Source organism: Tympanuchus pallidicinctus, unplaced genomic scaffold, assembly GCF_026119805.1.
Source record: "Tympanuchus pallidicinctus isolate F22 unplaced genomic scaffold, pur_lepc_1.0 scaffold16, whole genome shotgun sequence".
Taxonomy (NCBI): Eukaryota; Metazoa; Chordata; class Aves; order Galliformes; family Phasianidae; genus Tympanuchus; species Tympanuchus pallidicinctus.
Window position 1 is genome coordinate 15,532,095 of NW_026294679.1, and position 17,671 is coordinate 15,549,765.

The 17,671-nt window shown below is 39.7% G+C and overlaps 1 protein-coding gene across 2 annotated transcripts in view; it reads right to left on the reverse strand.

Annotated features, from left to right (window-relative positions):
* The window catches only part of HECTD2 (HECT domain E3 ubiquitin protein ligase 2), a 36,100-nt gene extending 22,158 nt beyond the window's left edge, over positions 1-13,942 (reverse strand). The window contains exons 1-5 of one of the 2 annotated variants that reach the window (XM_052677355.1): positions 13,430-13,942; positions 8,462-8,591; positions 3,273-3,411; positions 1,011-1,113; positions 196-285 (exon numbers count right to left, since the gene is read on the reverse strand). In XM_052677355.1, coding sequence (XP_052533315.1) covers positions 196-285; positions 1,011-1,113; positions 3,273-3,411; positions 8,462-8,591; positions 13,430-13,627 — 660 coding nt within the window. In that variant the 5' untranslated portion in view covers positions 13,628-13,942. The remainder of the gene's footprint in view (positions 1-195; positions 286-1,010; positions 1,114-3,272; positions 3,412-8,461; positions 8,592-13,429) is intronic. The other variant, XM_052677358.1, reaches the window with a different exon arrangement.
* Between the last annotated feature and the right edge of the window lie 3,729 nt (positions 13,943-17,671).

A 17,671-nucleotide genomic window follows, 5' to 3' on the forward strand; every position in this document is an offset into this window, starting at 1 on the left:
TTTACGTGAATGGTTTTCATGACTCTATGGCAATTCACAAGGGATCATTTAAAGGATGTTTTGAGAGAGTCTTCAGAAATTGTACCTATATCAAAAATTTTTCTTAGATAAATTGCTTCTTTGAAAATCTCTTTGCTGAAGAGATTGTTACAATGTTATCAAACACGAACTCTACTTCTACTCTCTTCTACTTACAGTATTTAATAAGGCATCATAGACAACATTCACAAATTTTGCATTGATTCCAGAGTCTTCAGTTGTATTAAATGGAGAATTGGCATCTTTCTGCAAGTTAGATAATACATGAAACATTTTGGTTTTGAAATATTTTGAATGTCTTTAAAAATTAAATATCCAACAGTAAGTTAAAATGAAACAGATACACACAACTATTTGCTTTCCTTATCAAAACATGAGAATCTAAGTCACTTTCGTTAATATGTGAAAGATGAAACTAAAGCATACTAATATTGCACACTGGCAGCTGTTCTATTTTAAAATCTAGGAGGATCTCAAATAATGAAAGCACAGAACATTATCCCATCTTTGCCGCAGATCCCTCATGAGACAAGAACAAGGTTGTAAGTATTCGATATTCATTAAGCAGCTAAGAGTTCATGGGTTATTTTACCTAGGTTTTTGTTTGTTTTTGTTTTTAAGAGGGCCAGAGAAGAACTTTATTTCTTGATTTTACCTGGACCTCTGTATTAGCTGCATAAGGTTGAATCTTTTTAAAATGTAGTTTCTGCAGGAAGCACTTTATGCAGCCACGGTGTCAGAACACAAACTAAACACAGGAATTTTAAAGCTTCACATTTGCTTGAAGTATACTTACATAAACTGGAATGAATAAATCAATGCCATAACAGATCATCTACTAAAGATGGTTAAGATGATGAGAAGATTATCTTAGTGGGTTTGAATAACCAGCTGCAAGCCTTTAACTGAAGTTTAACTGCTTTGCAAATCCAAATCACTGTAACTACGGAATAATATTATGAGTTTTCCACCTTAAATGCAGCATTTATCTCCAGGAAAGAATCAAATGTTGTAGAATAAAACTCATGTACGGCCTTCCAATCTCCTGATGATTTTGCCTTTTCCATATCATCCCTAGAAAGAATGCATTAAAATATTAGTAATATAAGAGTTGAATCTTCCCAGTCCCTCAGACTTCAGACTGCACTATAACTCCATGGTTTTCTCACTCAGCACACTTACAGGCAGATAAGTATAATATCAGTACCTCCCCAACATCTTCCTTGTCATTGCACAATCATGGTATTGCAGGAGAACAAAAGCACAGTTTGCGTTTGATGTATCTGAGCAATGTCTCTTATTCAAAATGTTAATTCACAGTGTCACAGTTCAGTACATTAAGACAAAACATTAGCAGAACAGAATCATGCTGAATAAACACTAACATGATAAAACTTCTGAGATTTACTTGAATTAAGTACATATGCTGCTCTTAAAGTAGTCAATTTCATTACCACTGTACTGAATCATCTCCCATTTTTTAAAAAAATTAATCTTTGTAGGGGACTCTACCCATTTTTTGACAACGAAATCTGTATTTACCCTTGAAGTCCTTTTAAAGTACAAATCTGAAGTAAAAATATGAAGAAATCAATGGGACATTAAAACAATTCTTCTTGAAAGAATGAAACTCTTAATAATTGCATCACAAGACGACAATCAATAGATATAAAAATCTGAATGTGGAAAAAATCACAGCTCTTCAGAACACCTGAATGCCAGCTAAGGATTTTCCACCAAATAAGTGCACTGACCAATAAACCAGCATTCCTATTCTTCACTGAATGCACAAAATTTCAAACATTGAAAAGAGCAATGAAATGTATATGCTCACATGCCTCCTAGAGCAACTGTGATTCTTTTTTTCCCCCACCTGTTAGAAAAACAGAAGAATCAAGCTTCTCCTTAGGAACACTTTTCCCTATTTTGTAGCTAAGATTATCCTACCAGTAAAACACTCAAGGATATTACAGTATCACAACGCTGTTTGGTAGGTGCTAATGCTGAACAACAAATAAACAAGAAAGAAACACTCTGCTGATCAATGTAGACAAGTTCACGAAAGCAGGCAGAAGCCCCTAGTGCAAAAACTTTGTGCCACTGTTTTATTCATTAAGTTACGCCATTTCTGCAAGTGACAGCATTGATTTCATAATTTTGGTGCACACTGCTATGTTAGCTAGAAAAAAAATGTACTCTTTATTCCCTTACATACAAAACAAACTGAGCAAAACCAGGTAAATTAGTGGTGCAGATCTGACATCAGGATGTCAGGTTGTATTAGTTAAAAACAGTTCTGCTGGTTTCCCTGGGGACTTCCACAAGTCCAACTAAGCCAACCAAGCACCTTCTTCTGCACAGCATGATATTGCTGGAAGAAAGCGAACGTAGATACAGTTTTGACCAAGGGTCTATACTGAACTTGAACAAACAGAAGTGCAACTGGATGCTATTTCAACTCATTCTAATTTCCTTTTAGCTAAATCACAGTTACAGGATAATAGCGTAAGTATTGTCTTCACAGACTCTTAAAACTCTCCCTATTGAAGACAAAATATAGTACTTTCAATAGAGAAGTGCTTAAATAGCCTACATATACAACTGCTTAAAATAGTGGGCACAAAAGCAATGATATATGAATAAAAAGTTTCTGCCATAAACTTAATGCTGAAAATTAATGTTCTTTTAAACATAATGCATAAATAAAGGTCACCTGCTTTTTTTTTTTTTTTTTTTTTTTTTTTTTTTAAAGTTAGAATGCGTTGTCCACATAGTTATCCCTCCAGTCCTCAATCAAATACAGTGTTACAAATTTAGATGTCATATGTGCATTGTTCTACAGAAAACTGAAAAAATGCTCAGGACACATCATAGCTGGCAGTTAAAAAAAAAAAATAAAATACTTAGCACTGAAGGGTATTTTCCAACCTACCATAGGCTGTTCGTATTTGTTCTAAAGCCTAACACCTACTCCATGTTAGAAACAGAATTTCCAACTCTGAAGTACAGACTTTGCCAATTCTTGACCAGAACAGCAAGCTTATGCTAGAGAAATTCTTTTGGCACTTTTCACAGCAACAGTTATTCATCACACCATTACAGCTAACCTAACTACTTCTATTAGACAGTCTTACTGAATTACTCCCTCAAGATGAACAAAAAACCAAGTGCATGAATTAGAACAAAAGTCAAAAGCAGTAAAGTTTACATTTAGGAACATCAATGAAACTTACTGAAAGTCTTTCACAGTCTTGGTTCGGATGGGAAGGGCAGGTTGAGGAGGGACCGGTGCTTTGAGTTCTTGGGGCAGTGTATCTATAGAGATGCGCTGTTTTTGCCTAACATCGAGGCAAATAGGTGGTAGGTCTCTCACTTAATTAAAAAAAAAAAAAAAAAAAAAAAAAAGCAAAAAATAATAAATACAAGACAATTACATACATAACAGTTAGCTAGCAAAACACAAATGTAGAGGAACTAGAGAAGAAAAACAAAACCTCATACTGGTTGATTATATTTCACTAAAGACCAGCTCATCCAAGTACTTTTTCTGCTCATCCCAGACAGGATGGAAACTTTCACTAATTGCAGTGAAATAAAATCATACACAAAAACCCCTCTATGTTGAGCCTGTAACTATATCTTTTTGAACAAAGTGCTCCCAATGCCAAGCGAGGAAGAAAAATCAGCCCCCTCTGACTCTTGCCTGGGGCCTTCAAAAAGAAGGGAGTTTTCACTACCTCATGAATGAACTGTTGGACCACGTGGCAAAAAATTATTTGTCCATTACAAAAACAAAGAAAATCACACTGGATTTTTCACAGTTAAGTTGCTAGCACATTGATAAAAAAACAAAAACAAAAACCTGAACAACCAGTCAGTGGTGTTCCAACTCATTATAAGGGAAAATAGCAAAATATTTTACTTTCAGAAGACAGACTAGTAATACATCTAGTGCTACACAACAGCACATCATACAAGAAAACTCAAGTGGAAATGTAGTTTCATTTTCACATGAGTGCTGCAGAATTTTCATTTGCAGACACAGATGCTTGACCTTCTGAACATTAAGCCAAGTACCTTCTGAAGTCAGACTGATAACGAGCGTGCCTATTCTGAACATTACATCCATATAAATCTATGATGAACTCCAGGTATGCAGGCTAAAACACAAAACAGAAAATCAAACGATGTCGTGGAATCATACATATTCAGGGCATTCCTGGAATATTTACTGCATGGAAGCCAAACTGAGCAGCCCACAACTGACAGCTATGGACCAAAAACCATCAGCACTGCCATTGTATTTGACTCAAAAGTAACATACAAAATGCAACAGTAGCATTTTCCAATATCTATAAAAATGTGAAACTTCACACTGAACAGATCATTTTCTTACAGAAAACAACAAGTTTTCTATAGTCATATATTATTTTAGCTAGAACTGACTGTAAATCATCTACAACTTCTCAAAATAATGTTGGCAGTAAATTAAATGGACTGTGCAAGTCTTCTGCACCTTTCAGAGAATTACTGCTGAAACAGTACTACATTTAAACATTTCTACTCGATAAATTTGGTTGTCTAATACTAAGTTAATAATACTAAAACTAATATAGCAGCACTTTAATGAGGTCTTCCTCTTCTATTCCTTACTTAATTTTATCTGAAAACTCTGTACGGGGTTTACGTGGCAATGTTTTGATTGGGATGGGAGCGGCAGTAACAGCTTCTGTGAAAAGAACCCTGTGCTGCTCTCACACCTGACAAGGCCAGGTCCAGACAGCTCCAAAATGGACCCACTGTTGGCTAAGGCAAAGCTGGCTGAGCTTCTGTGGCAGGCAAACCAAAGCTGGCTGCACTCCACGTGCACAGAAGTTCCCTGCTGCCCAGAAGATGCTAGAAGAGGCATCATGCAGAGCAGATCTCCACATGCAGCCTGAAGGAGGCTGCAGCACACAGAGTCCCAACACTGAGCAGGGCCAGCATAGAGCTTCAGCCTGAGGCACAGAGCCGTGCTGGAGCAGTGTTTGGAGAGCAGCAGAATCCATGAGAAATAGCCACAGTGCAGCAGCTTATGAATGGCTCTATCCTACTGGAACAGAGAAATGCCATAAAGAAGGAGTAGAGACAAAGTGTAATGAATTGATCACAGTCTCCATCCCCCATCCTTCTGCACTGCTGTGTGGGAGGAGGTACAGACTTGAGTTTGAAATTGAGCCTGGGAAGAAGGAGAGGTGGAAAAAAAGTGGTTTGGGTTTCATCTCTCATGATCCTACTCCATTTTTAATAAGCAAAAAACCCAATTCTCCTCAGGTCAATCCCATTTTAAATGAGCTCCCTGTCCTTACCTTGACCCACAAGCTTTGTTTCTCACCTTATTTCCTCCTCATTTGCTTGAGCAGGGAGAGTCAGCACTTGGTAGGCACCTGGCAGTCAGCCAAGGTCAAACCACCATAAACATGAAAAACAGATTGGGATATCACGTACAACACAAACCCCCATTTTAATGCCAATGCCTTCTCAAATATCCTTATCTATGTTGTTTTTCTTTTTTTCCAGTGTGACTTACACTGCATATTTTAAAAGTATTTATATGAATTAAGTCAAATATATTGAACCAAAATTCTCTAAGAATTGTCCAAGAACCCTCTAAGCCTTTTCTCTATAATTCCAAGAGTTTCTGTTTGGTTTTGTTTGCTTGTTTTTCTCCTTCTAGATTGATCAGGTTTTTTTGGTGGTTTTTTTTTTGTTTTTTTTTTTGTTTTCTTACGTGAGCAAACAAAACACCAAAGTAGTATCAGTACTCTACTGCCTACCCCATTTATCACAGCAGAGAAATATATGCTAGTAACATCCCCAAAGCACAAATGAGATTCCTTTCCCTCATGCTAATGATAGGGAAACTGTCAATGTCATTCAAATCAGATCAATGTTATTCATCAGATCAGAGCTGTTCTCACTCCCAAGCATGGCTTTAATTACAGCTGCTGAACCCTGTCATTCTCACAGCTGAAATTTAAGACTATTAAAAGAAGAGTAGTAATACAACAACAGTGGACACGTACTCAATTAATTCAAGCCAAGGTGCCCAACAATCCCACTAAGTGCTAAGCTATTACAGATGGGCTGACTTACAAGAAACTAAGACTATGCATTATTTTTTCTATTCCAAGAAAAACAAGTCATTTTAATTTAACACTCATTCTGTCTCGTCAGTTTTTGAATGGACTAAACACTGAATTACAAACAGCTGAATACACCAAGGAAAATATTTCCTACATCTGCAGAAGAGACAATTGCTGACGGAAGCTGTTTCTCATTCCAGTAACTGAGGCTGCAGGTGCTAAGCCTGGTAAACTCCACTCTGACAGTGATGCAATTTGCTTTGAAATACGCTGCTTAAGTTAGAAATACTAAAACTGTGTTTTAATAATACATTCAATAAATACTGTCAACTTCAGTGCGTTTCACCATAATTCCAGTGCATTTGTAAATAGATTTACTTGCCTAACATTCAAAAATATTCATTAAGATCCATCAATTTAATTCCATTGAAGACAAACTTCAAACTTATATGTACTGAGTTGACAAACAGCAACAATTCCCTATTACAAGACAAGAACTCGTAATCATTTCTGGCTGCTTGCCCAGTCATGTTACTAAAAAGACTCAGCAGTGTATGACTGCCTAGGAAACTATCAAAAATCAGTGAAGGAAATCTTGTTGATACAAAGGAGAATTGACTACTACACAAATCTAGGGTAAACGAATCTAAACCAGAGATATTTTTAGTGACCAACACAGCTACCAGCAGATTTTCCAAGTATTTATGAATTTCCTAAGTAGTTAAGGCAAACAAGACTTATTCACAATTGAAACATCAGAAAACTAAAAAAATCTAGTTCATATACAGATTTTAAAAAAATAACAAAAAATATCTCTGTGGCAGCTATATAACAAACACAAGACCAGCTTTCATACTGTGTTTATCAACTTCAATTTTTAAACACTTTTTTTTTCCCCCTGAGAAATAATATTTTTCTAACTCAGGCTTGAAGTACAATAATACGTGCACACATACACATCCAGAGGGAGAGAGCAGATGTACTAAAACAAAAATCCATAACCAAGCATCACTCACAAATCCCAGGTTACCAATAGAAGCACTCTAAACTGCGAGGGTTGTGTTGTTTCAATGTTACTTTTTTTCCCCCATGGAATACAAACATATGTCCTCAAATAATATTGAGTGGACCCTGGACAGTTAGACAAAGGAATCTATTTTCATACAGGCAGATTACCCTGATCCTGAAATTACCAGAACAAAATCATATTCAAACTCTCATTTACACGTAATTGCTTTTTTTGTTTCAGTGATTTCCTCCCCTATTTTCTGCCTTTTTAAAAAATAAAGTAGAAAGCACCTTCTTAGTGCATGACAAGTAACTGAAAAAAAGTCCTTCACTGACTTTTACATTTGCAGAACAGCCAGCAATGACATCATATTGCTTTATTAAGGAAACCAATTCTCCAAGTTAAGTCAATGTCCACTGTTTTGTTTCTAATTCATACTACTTAGATCTTTTAATTAGCACTGTCTCTTTCTTTCTAGCTTCAAATACACTAAGAGCTGTAAAGACATAGGGAATCGTAGAATACTAAGGAACCTGCTCGCAGGCAAGGTCAGCTACACAGAACAAAATGTGACAAATGCTTATATATGCTTTTATCAAAAGTCTGAAATTACTGGAACTCCATATCCTATTACCCTCAAAAAACACTTCAACAGTTAAATACATTTGCTATTAAAAATATCAACTATAATGTCACGTCATCAGGCTCTGTGATTCTAATTCTGAAGACTGAAGATACAGCTCCACACAATATCTTTCCATTGATTATCTTTACCTCATCACAGCACAGCAATATTCCTTCTCACCTATGAAGTTCTTCAGAAAACACCATTCTTTGCCTGTAAGTTTTATATCACGTTATCACTGGCGTTCATCTTCACTGAAGAACAGCAGGTCTCTTCCAACACAAAAGTGTTGTGCATGTCTCATTACTGCCATACTGCAGATTCAGTTAGAAAAATCTCTGTGAAGTTTGACAATTTCTAGAAAAATGTGCTATGTGACTGCAGTTACACAACAGTATCTGGAAATGCAGTTCTGAATCTGTAGCTTTCACATTTCAGATGATTATTTCATTCCCCAGGTCTGTTAGTCGTTCTTTTCCCACTCGTCTCAACTGAGGATGGACAACCATAATGATTTACTGACTAAACAATGTAAAACACACTAAAATCTAATGAAACCTAGATTTCTGGGTTTCTTGGCACTAGTGCAATAGAAATATTGGTGGAATGCTCAGCACCTTCTTAAACTGATGACTAAGTAACATAAGGCTTTTATTCTCTTACCGTTTTTGATGCTCGGTATAACAGGCTGTGTGGGTGAATTTCTGTTTCCGGTGCCTTCTTTCTTTTGGTTGATAGTTGTGATGAAATTGCTGAAAGTAGAAAACTGGTTTTTTGCTCCTCTTTCCAATCCCTGTAATTAAGATGACAGTATGCTATAAAGGGATAGAACATTTCCAACTAATTCTTTCTCACTGCAGACAGCTCAGTTTGAACAGATGCAAGTGTCACACATTCCTTTTTCAAAGGAAACTTTATACAGTTTAGACAAACTTCCCCAGATTCGAGATACGGAGACAAAAATTCTATGCAGACTCCCTACTAATAAAATTTAACTACTGACTATCTGATAAAAACACCTGATTCAAAGTTCTCAGCACCAGTTGCCAGTAAGAAATGCTATCCAACATTTACTTAACACAATGCTAAAAAAATCTGCTTAATATCTGCACCTCCTGCCACAAGACAGTCTGCTTAAGCTTTTGCTAAGAAATGCTGGGTGCTGCTGTGCTTTAAGAGTGAACAGAAATGAAGTAACACAACAGACTTTTAAAAGATTGTGCCAATCAACCTGTCGGACACCAAGCGCCAATAGTCACCACATGACTAGACAGATTTCTTTACATTTAGATATAGTCATTTACTTCAAAAAATTTGCAACACATGGGGAAGGTAGAAGGCTTGTCCAAAACAAGTAACACAGCAGAACTTTTCATTTGTATCTCAGCTCCAAGTCATCAGCTGATGTCCAGTAAAGTAGATCTACTTAAAAAAACAAACACAATCTTCTTGCACATCGTGATTTTCAGCCTCATTTAAAGAGCCTAAACATGCATTGGTAAACGTAAAGATTCATTTGATCATTATGTGGTATCTGTTCTCTCAGTGACAAAAAATATTTTCATGCAGATCAAAACTGCAATTCTACAAAGTAGAACAGAAATTCCAGAACAATTCACATATATTTTAAAAACCCATACATTTCCCTTTCCTCTTTAAAGAAATGAATTTTGACTTAAGACATGCAGCCAGAGCTCTGAGGAAAGTACTTCACTTCCACCACAACATCCTGAAACACCAACAGGAGGGTAATAATGCAGCCCATAAACCTGCCACACTGTGGTGTGTGCACATTGGTACACTGCCAGGAATTTTAAATAACTGTAAAACGAACTATTTTTCCATGGCTTATAACTCAGCAAATTACAAATCTGAGCAATCAGCAGGATTTCTGGCTTAAAAAAATAGAAACTTTCAGTTTCTGGCTCCAAATTGATATGCAGCAAATGTACAAACATAAAACGCAATTATCAGTATTTTCACATTACCTGTTTTTAAATTATTATTCTATAAACTTTAAAATATCATTAAGATGGCTCTTAAAACTTATTTGGGATGTGGCTGGAAAAGCCTCAACCCTGAATAAACACAGCAAGATGTGACTGCGTGAGAAAGGACTTTCAAAACAAATTCAGTTCTGAGGTTAATCTGCTGGGTCACAAAATGTATGCTCTGAGGGGAAAATATTCTGGATTTTGGATTAGTCCAAATATTATTAGTAAGGAATAAGTAAATAACAATAACAGAGCTCTTATGAAGCAAGCTGTTGTGACAGACGTTTTGACTGACGTAACTTTCCCTCAGCTCTCTAGGTTTTACTCCAGCCCCACCATTGCAATAGCATAGTTGAGAAGTTACGTTAAAAGGATTTGCTTAATGCCACCGTCCCAAGACGCAATCAGAAAAAAAAGATCTCGTGCTATTCAGCTCCATTGTCCTGCTCCAAGTGCAGTTGCAACAACGGTACACTATTTGGATAAAAGTTTTATGGAAAGCCCTGGAGGAATACTGGGGAGCTACATGCTCATTAAAGACTATCACTGACATCTCCTGGGAGAGTAATGTAGGACAAGCATGCAGCACTGTGCCATACTTATAAAATTCTGTAGGAGGTCAATGAGCCTCTAGAGCCTAAGACACTGCACATACTGCCATCAGAAAACCAAACCCCCACGTAAGGAGCAAGTATGCTCAGAGGAAGTAAGTTGATCAAAGTGATCTTTAATCCTCCTTATAAATAATAATTTATATAATTATATTTATATAAATTTACATAAATTATATTTATATAATTTATAGTTTATATAAATAATAATTTATATTTATATAAATTTATAACCCTTATAAAAGAGCATATTAATAACTCACAACACTGTTGGATTCTTCGTAGAATTTTTCAGAAGTGTCAAGTCTTTCATGAGGCCAGAGAGATACCAGTCTTCTTACCTTATAAATTTATGTTTTTCATTGTTAAAATTAAATCAGACAGTGAAAACAAGTCAAACTGTTTGTGAAGAACGGGCACAGAGTGCCTCCGGATAGCAAAGAGCATCTAGAAGAGTTTCTTGAACTCCTTGTTCTTCAGCTCTAACTTAGCTCACTCGCTTTACACACATGGCAGGCAAAGGCCAATGAAGAGCAAAAGGTTTTCTTCCCTGTGCAAGAACATATGGAGGGCACTTAGATTACCCAAAAGCAGCTGCCAGCACAACAGCCTGCTCAAGTAGTGAAGTTTTCCCTTCCTCTTATATCTTGAGAGGTGTAACGTAGGAACGCCTTACAGAAACCTCTACTTGCTTCTGCTTACAAGAAGGCAAGCTTTTAAAATTTCCACGTTTCTTTTCAGAAACTGACATCCAAGCCTTATGCCCTGTTCAATCCATAAGAAAAACTTTGATCTGCTGCAGGAACACATTAATTTATTCATGGAGTATTTTAATCTCCACAAGATTCCTTAGAAAGCAAAAGAAAGACACCCTCAAAGGTCATCCTCTTTCAATAACTCCACATGGTCCTCAGCTGGAAATGAATGACAATATCAGCAGTCACCCAAACACTTGATTACAACTTGCAGTCAGATGTGACAACTTGCTCCATATGGGACATCTTTCACACATGTGCTCATCTAAGAAAAAGGATACTACCGTTTTCTGTTGACTTCCTTAAATTCTGACCTTTTCCACAACTACTGTGGAGACCAGAAACTGTTTAAAAGATGTGTCATGCCTTCATGCTGCCTTCTAGGAAGCTTTAGTCATGGCATATCAGTTGCACAATCGATGGTGGGTCTCGAACACATCGAAGAAAATGTCAGTTACACAAATAACTTGGGGAGGTGTTCTGAGCAAGGACATCTGAGGCTCACTCATCACATAGAGACTAGGTAAGTCATCATACAATGGCTGTCAACCGAGAAATAACTGGCAGAGAAAATGAGAAAAATATATATCATCTGGAGTATCATTATGATTAACCAGGCCTTTGTTTCCAAAGGAGATAAATTTCAATGAAAAAAAATAACAACATGGGAATTTATAAGTATTTTTTAAGACAGTAATTTCCCCCTTCTGTCACCATATCAAATTACAAACTTTTCTACAGCTTAATGAAGAAGATGGAAGTGAGAAAATGTCTATCTTTAAAAGTGCTGGAGATGATCTAATTAAGTGGTGCTCATTTTTGATGTTCAAGCAGAACGTTTAAAACATGATCTTCACAACATACTCTCCAGATCCTGAATTTATATGCGTAGCTTGGTCAAAGGGCTAAGCACACCAACCATCCAATATCTGCTTTTTTGCAGCCAATAAAGGTCTTGCAAAAGCATATTCCCTATTTGGTACATTTGGATCAAAGACTGCATTCTGTCGCACACGGAGAAATCCAGGGCTATAGAAAGACCCGTTACATCTCCCCCCCAAAATTCTCCCCCTGTAGTACACATTATAATCTCTGTAAATTCAGAACCCATGTACATCTGACAGTGCATGCTGGATTGAGCTCTGCAGCAATCAGCTCAGCCCGCAGGCAGCAGCACAGAGACGCACACAGGACATCTAGCTGCAAACAAGATTTCTTTCCTGATTCTTTAGGGCAGCAGAAAACCTACATGGCAGACTAGCTGCACATATTTCTCATTCCTTAAGATAAGCCTGACACATTTTAGTGCATCGCTGGCATCTTTATTCCACAGGACTGGCATTTGCCAGTCACTTCAGAGTCTGAAATTGATGTTTTCAGAGGTGTAGATCACTCCTGGGTACTTGTTCATCACAGACTTCTCCCAGATCCCTATATGAATCACAACAACAAACACATTCTCCCAAATTCTGACAGATTTGCAAAGCTGGAACATTGTAGGCAAAACATAAATTGAGAATTGCTCAAAGGAGTTTGCAGTTTGCCTACAATCACTTGGTTTAACATTACAATTATTTCATGACAGTCATAACCACTAGACACTCAATCACTTAGACTCAAATTATATATAAAGATAATTTCGAGTTAATCAGATACTCCTCAGAACCATTCAATTAAGTCTCATAACCGTATTACGGTGGGATGGATGACGTTCTGGGGTGGGACTGAATTTGCAGCTTTCACGTGGAGCTACAGACAACGAGCAACTTATGCCAGGAAAAACGTATGTTTCATAACGCCGGGCAGCCAGCAGAAAGTAACTCATAGCTCAAAGACGGAAGATCTCAAATAAGGTTTCCGAAATGGAATTATCCCAGCAAAGAGCTCTCTCACGGCTTTTTTCCTACCTGTGTGAAGTCATTCATTGGACACAACGTAGAAAACGGAAAACGTAACAAAAAGTTAAAAATACCGAGGCGTTTTCCAGGAGGTTCTCTCGCCGTAAGCGCATGAAAAGCGGACACCTTCCACCCCCAACCTCCCCGAGCAGCGCTGCGGAGCCCCAGCCATGACTAACCCGGGAGCAGACCGCTGTAAAACGTTACAGAACTATAAGCAGATGGAGCCCTTCTAGCTTCGTTATGCTGACAGACACAAGCGTTATTTTTAAGAAACTTGACTGAAAGCCGCCCAGCGGCGCAGAGCACGGAAGAAGCCGCTCGCAGCGCCCCGCGGAGCGACCCCGACCCGCCCCGCCGGGCCCCGACCTACCTCGGCCGCCGCGCCGCACGCCGCCGGGATGGCCGGCAACTCGTCTCGCTCCTTCTCCCCTTCTTCCTCCTCTTCTTCCTCATCTTCGCCGTCCTCCTCGGCCGCCGGCGGAGCCGCGCTGCCCTGTTCTTGCTCCAGCTCCGCGCCGGGAGGCAGGCCGGCGGCAGCCGTGGCCGCGGGCGGGCTCTGCAGCGACATGGCCCCGCTGCCCTCGCGGCAGCCCCCAAGCGCCTGCCGGCACCCGGACCCCGCGCCCTCGCCTCTCCCTCCCGCCGCCGAAGAGCCCCGCCGGCACCCTCGGCGCCGCCGTTCCGCCGTAATGCAGCAAAGGAGCTGCTCCCGGACGCCCGGACACCCCCGCACGGCGGGGCGGAGCGCTGCCCTACCGCCCTCACCGCGGCCCGGCGAGGAGGGGCAGCGCGGGACGGAGAGGCGTGGAGGCGGCAGGACACGCTGCCCCAGCACCGTAAAATTACACCGCCGCGCCACCTACAGCCCGCGGGCAGCCGGAGGAGCCGTCGCCACTGCCGCCATGTTGTTTATAGGCGCCTCGTAGAAACGCGCTTGGCGACCGGGGGCGCCGCGCGAGGGCAGCGGAGGACACGGCTACGGAAACGCCGTAGTGCAGGAAAAGGCGCGGCGCCGGCCGTACGGGAATACGGGCTGTTACGGCGGATTGCGCAGCCTTGCTGCGAGGGGCTCTGCTGGCAGGGTTGAGGGGCAGGAGGTGCTGCCTGGCAAATATATGAGCAACAAACAAAACTACGGATAAGGGACTTAATGGGTACCGGTGTGGCACTCCCATTCCTCCTCGGTGCTTGAGTGGTGGTGCATGCTATACTTGCAGTCAGTGTTTCCACCAGGTAATGCTGTCACAGTTTCAAATTGCACTCCTTAATGAGTAAAACACATAAATTAAGTATGAAAGGGTTCTCTCCGTATTTCATTGGCAAAGCCAAAGCAGGACAGGGCCCTGCTAGTCATAGCTGCCCCTTGGCCTGGTCTGAGCCCAAGTGTTGAGGCGAACTGTTCAGTGCCCCTGTGCTGAAGCCAGGAACTGCTGAAGTTTTGCTGTACAAAACAAAAGAGGGAAAAAAGGAAAAAGTGATCTTCACTATATATGTTGCTGTGCAACATCCTGACCAGACGTCATGCAATGATTGTCTGAGCACTAGGGGCAGTTGGTTTGGCAGAAGGGGGCCCTAAGGCTTTCCTGATGTGAGAGAGCTCTCATGGCTGTGCACACCGAGCAACAAAACATTGAAGTCCTTCACACCCCTAGCTGCCATCCGAAACTTCCAGACCACTCTTTATTCTGTCTAAAGACTTCCCTTCGCAGCACTGTGATCACAGGTGTGTGAATAGTTGTGTACTGTTAAGAGCAAGTCATCAAGATGGTTTCTTGGGTGGAGGTAAACCACGCAATGGTTTTCCTCAGCGCTGGCATTACACGAGTACCTCCTGAAGGTTGAAGCAGCGGTAAAGATCTCTGTAAGCTGCATAAAAGCAAGAACATAATAGCTACTGTGGCAGTAATCTAACACATTGAAAAATGCTTTCCCTTTCTGAAGGAACTGGCAGACCTAAAGTATATTAGGTTTCATTAAGAAGCCCCTTTGTCTCCTTACCATGTTAAATTTGAAATTTCCAAGAAGTTCACTTCTCACTGTGCTTGCTTCATAGCAGCTCTCGGTGGTTGGCATGAATAAGTGGCCCACCGCAGTTAAACAAAGCACCCCAGACACTCACTTATCTTTCTCCTTTCCTTGCCAAGAAATAACATAATGATAGTAATTGCAACAACTTCAGCACAAGCAGCTATACACCCAGTGGTAGTTCTCAACTGGAAGTAATTGGCACAGCTGTTCTGTGGAGCCATGCCAACTGGAAACATGGAAGGATCTGCTCCCTTGAGCCTGCAGAGGGGGAAGAAGCAGAAAGGAATGGAAATGTAGGAAAGCAAGTATGAAAACGAATTAATAATGCTTTTTTCTTTTTCTTTTTCTTTTTTTTTTTTTTTTTTGCCATAAAGCTACAGAAGTCTGATTTTCAATAGCTTTAAAAATACTGAAGTAGCCCTTTACCAGGATTATTTCACAAAAAGCTAATGCAACACCAGAGCAAGATATCAATTTCTGCTGTCCACAAGATATTGAAAATTATCCTGTGCTATTTTAAGCTGCCGTATTCTATTGAACTAAACTAACTTGGGGGAAATTTTTTACTCGTGACAATTATGAAAATAGGCAAAAATATACTGCTAAAAGTGTTTATTCTTATTTTTGTAGGAGAGTAAAAAGACCACACACTGAATGCAAGTGCATTTTCCTACTTCCAATAGAGGAAGCACACATCTGTTGCCTAGCATTCGTAATTGAAAGTATTTCAATGTAATTCATATATTCACAGTCCAGGAAGCAACCACGGATGGGAAAGATGTGTCTATGCTGGCTTTAAATTTGCAAGCATGGATGGATGCTAGCTGGCTGCAGCACTGCCACATGTAATGAGGCAATGCCTATAACATGCAATCAGTTGTAGCCAAAGTGATAAACAAGGGTAGTGGGCAATGCAGAAGACACTGAATGGAGCAGTCAGGATAGTTTGTTTACTAGCAGACAAGATTGGGATATACAACATCCAAAACTTTGCAAAACTAAACAGAGATATGTAACTCCTGTTTAAAAGACTTTGCAAAGTTGTTAGACAAGTGGCTTGAAGCCTAGACAAAGGTCCATGCCCAGTCAGCACCTTCAGTGTGAAAGTGTTTGCAAGCCATTTGTTTGCATCAACTTTCTTATTTCCAGTTCTTTGAGGTCAGTGTTGTTTTGGCTTAGCTCAGTGGTGGCTTTTTCATCCTCAGCACTCTCCTTTATGCTTCCAGAGACCGTTTGCTTTTTCGAATCTCACATGAGCAGCTTAAAAATCTTAAATCACATGGTACCATCTCCTTCGCAGCATTTGGTGGAAGATAGGGTTCAGTCACAAACTGTTCCTCATGCCAAGAACATGCTGCCTGGGCCTACACATTTGCCCTGGTTCCTGGATAAGTTTGCAGCCTGTGCTGGACCCCATGCTGGTATGCCCCACTGCTGGCTCAGAGAAGCATATGTAAGCTACAATAACTCCCCTGAATGACTATGTGAGGGATACAAGCAGTGCATGACCCTGAACATATTTTCTTGATGAGAGAAAAATATCACCTTAGTAGTAAGTCCCTTCAAGTTGGAGATGGCTCTGTCAAATTTTTAGAATTATCCTAAACGTATTTATCCTATCTAAAAAGTTTGAGTTGTCAGGAAGGGGGGAAAAGTCAACTGCACATCTCTGTGCAATGACGTGGCCAGGCACAGACAGAGACAGGAATGACAGATGGAAACAAACCAACTGCTAACATTTGTTCACAAATGATTAGTAAATGCTTACAAGTAATATACTCACAGCGAATGGCATTTGGGAATGATACACACACACATGTACACACAAAGTTTAATTTCCTGACTAGCATTTTCATGACAAATAATTGAGTGCACCTGGTCACGTCTTCCTATACAGTCTGAATTCAAAATTCAACCATAGCCAAATTCAGCTCTGGTTTAATGCAGGAATGTTAGTGGTGTTTGTTTTTTTTTTTTTTTGCCAACTATGGTGTTGCTTTGCTGGTTTGTTTTGTTTTGTTTTGTTTTTTTTAATTTTTTAATTTTTATTTTTAAGATGGCCCTCAAATGCAGTTAGTAGTGTTTGCAAGAATATCAAAGATCTCTGAGACAAAAAAAGGAATTGAAATGGCCTTTGTCCTTTCGTAAAGATGGGCTGAACTCATGTTTGGTTAGTGATACACTCTCATCATGCAGCTGTACTGTGTCTTTTTATTTGGCAGTACTTTTTCTTCCTCCTCATACTTTGAAGATCTTATACTTCCTAGTACGAACATATCTGGACCCTTTAACAGATGCATGCTTCATGAGAAGGACCCTGAGTGGGCACAAGAGGAAGCATAGGAGGGTTGATGCATTGAAAGGGGAAGCAAAAGCTGGAGACAATCCATTTCTTCTCTATGGGAGTAGGAGAGACATAAATGGTTGGGAGTTTTCCAACACAACAGGTTTTCAGCAAAACATTTCATTTTCAACAGAAAGACCTGATTCATTGAAATGGAAATGTTTTACAAAAAAAGCATCTTCTTCAGTGACCTTTTAGCAGAACTCAGGCAGGATTCCATCAAAATCCACCTGTTACTCT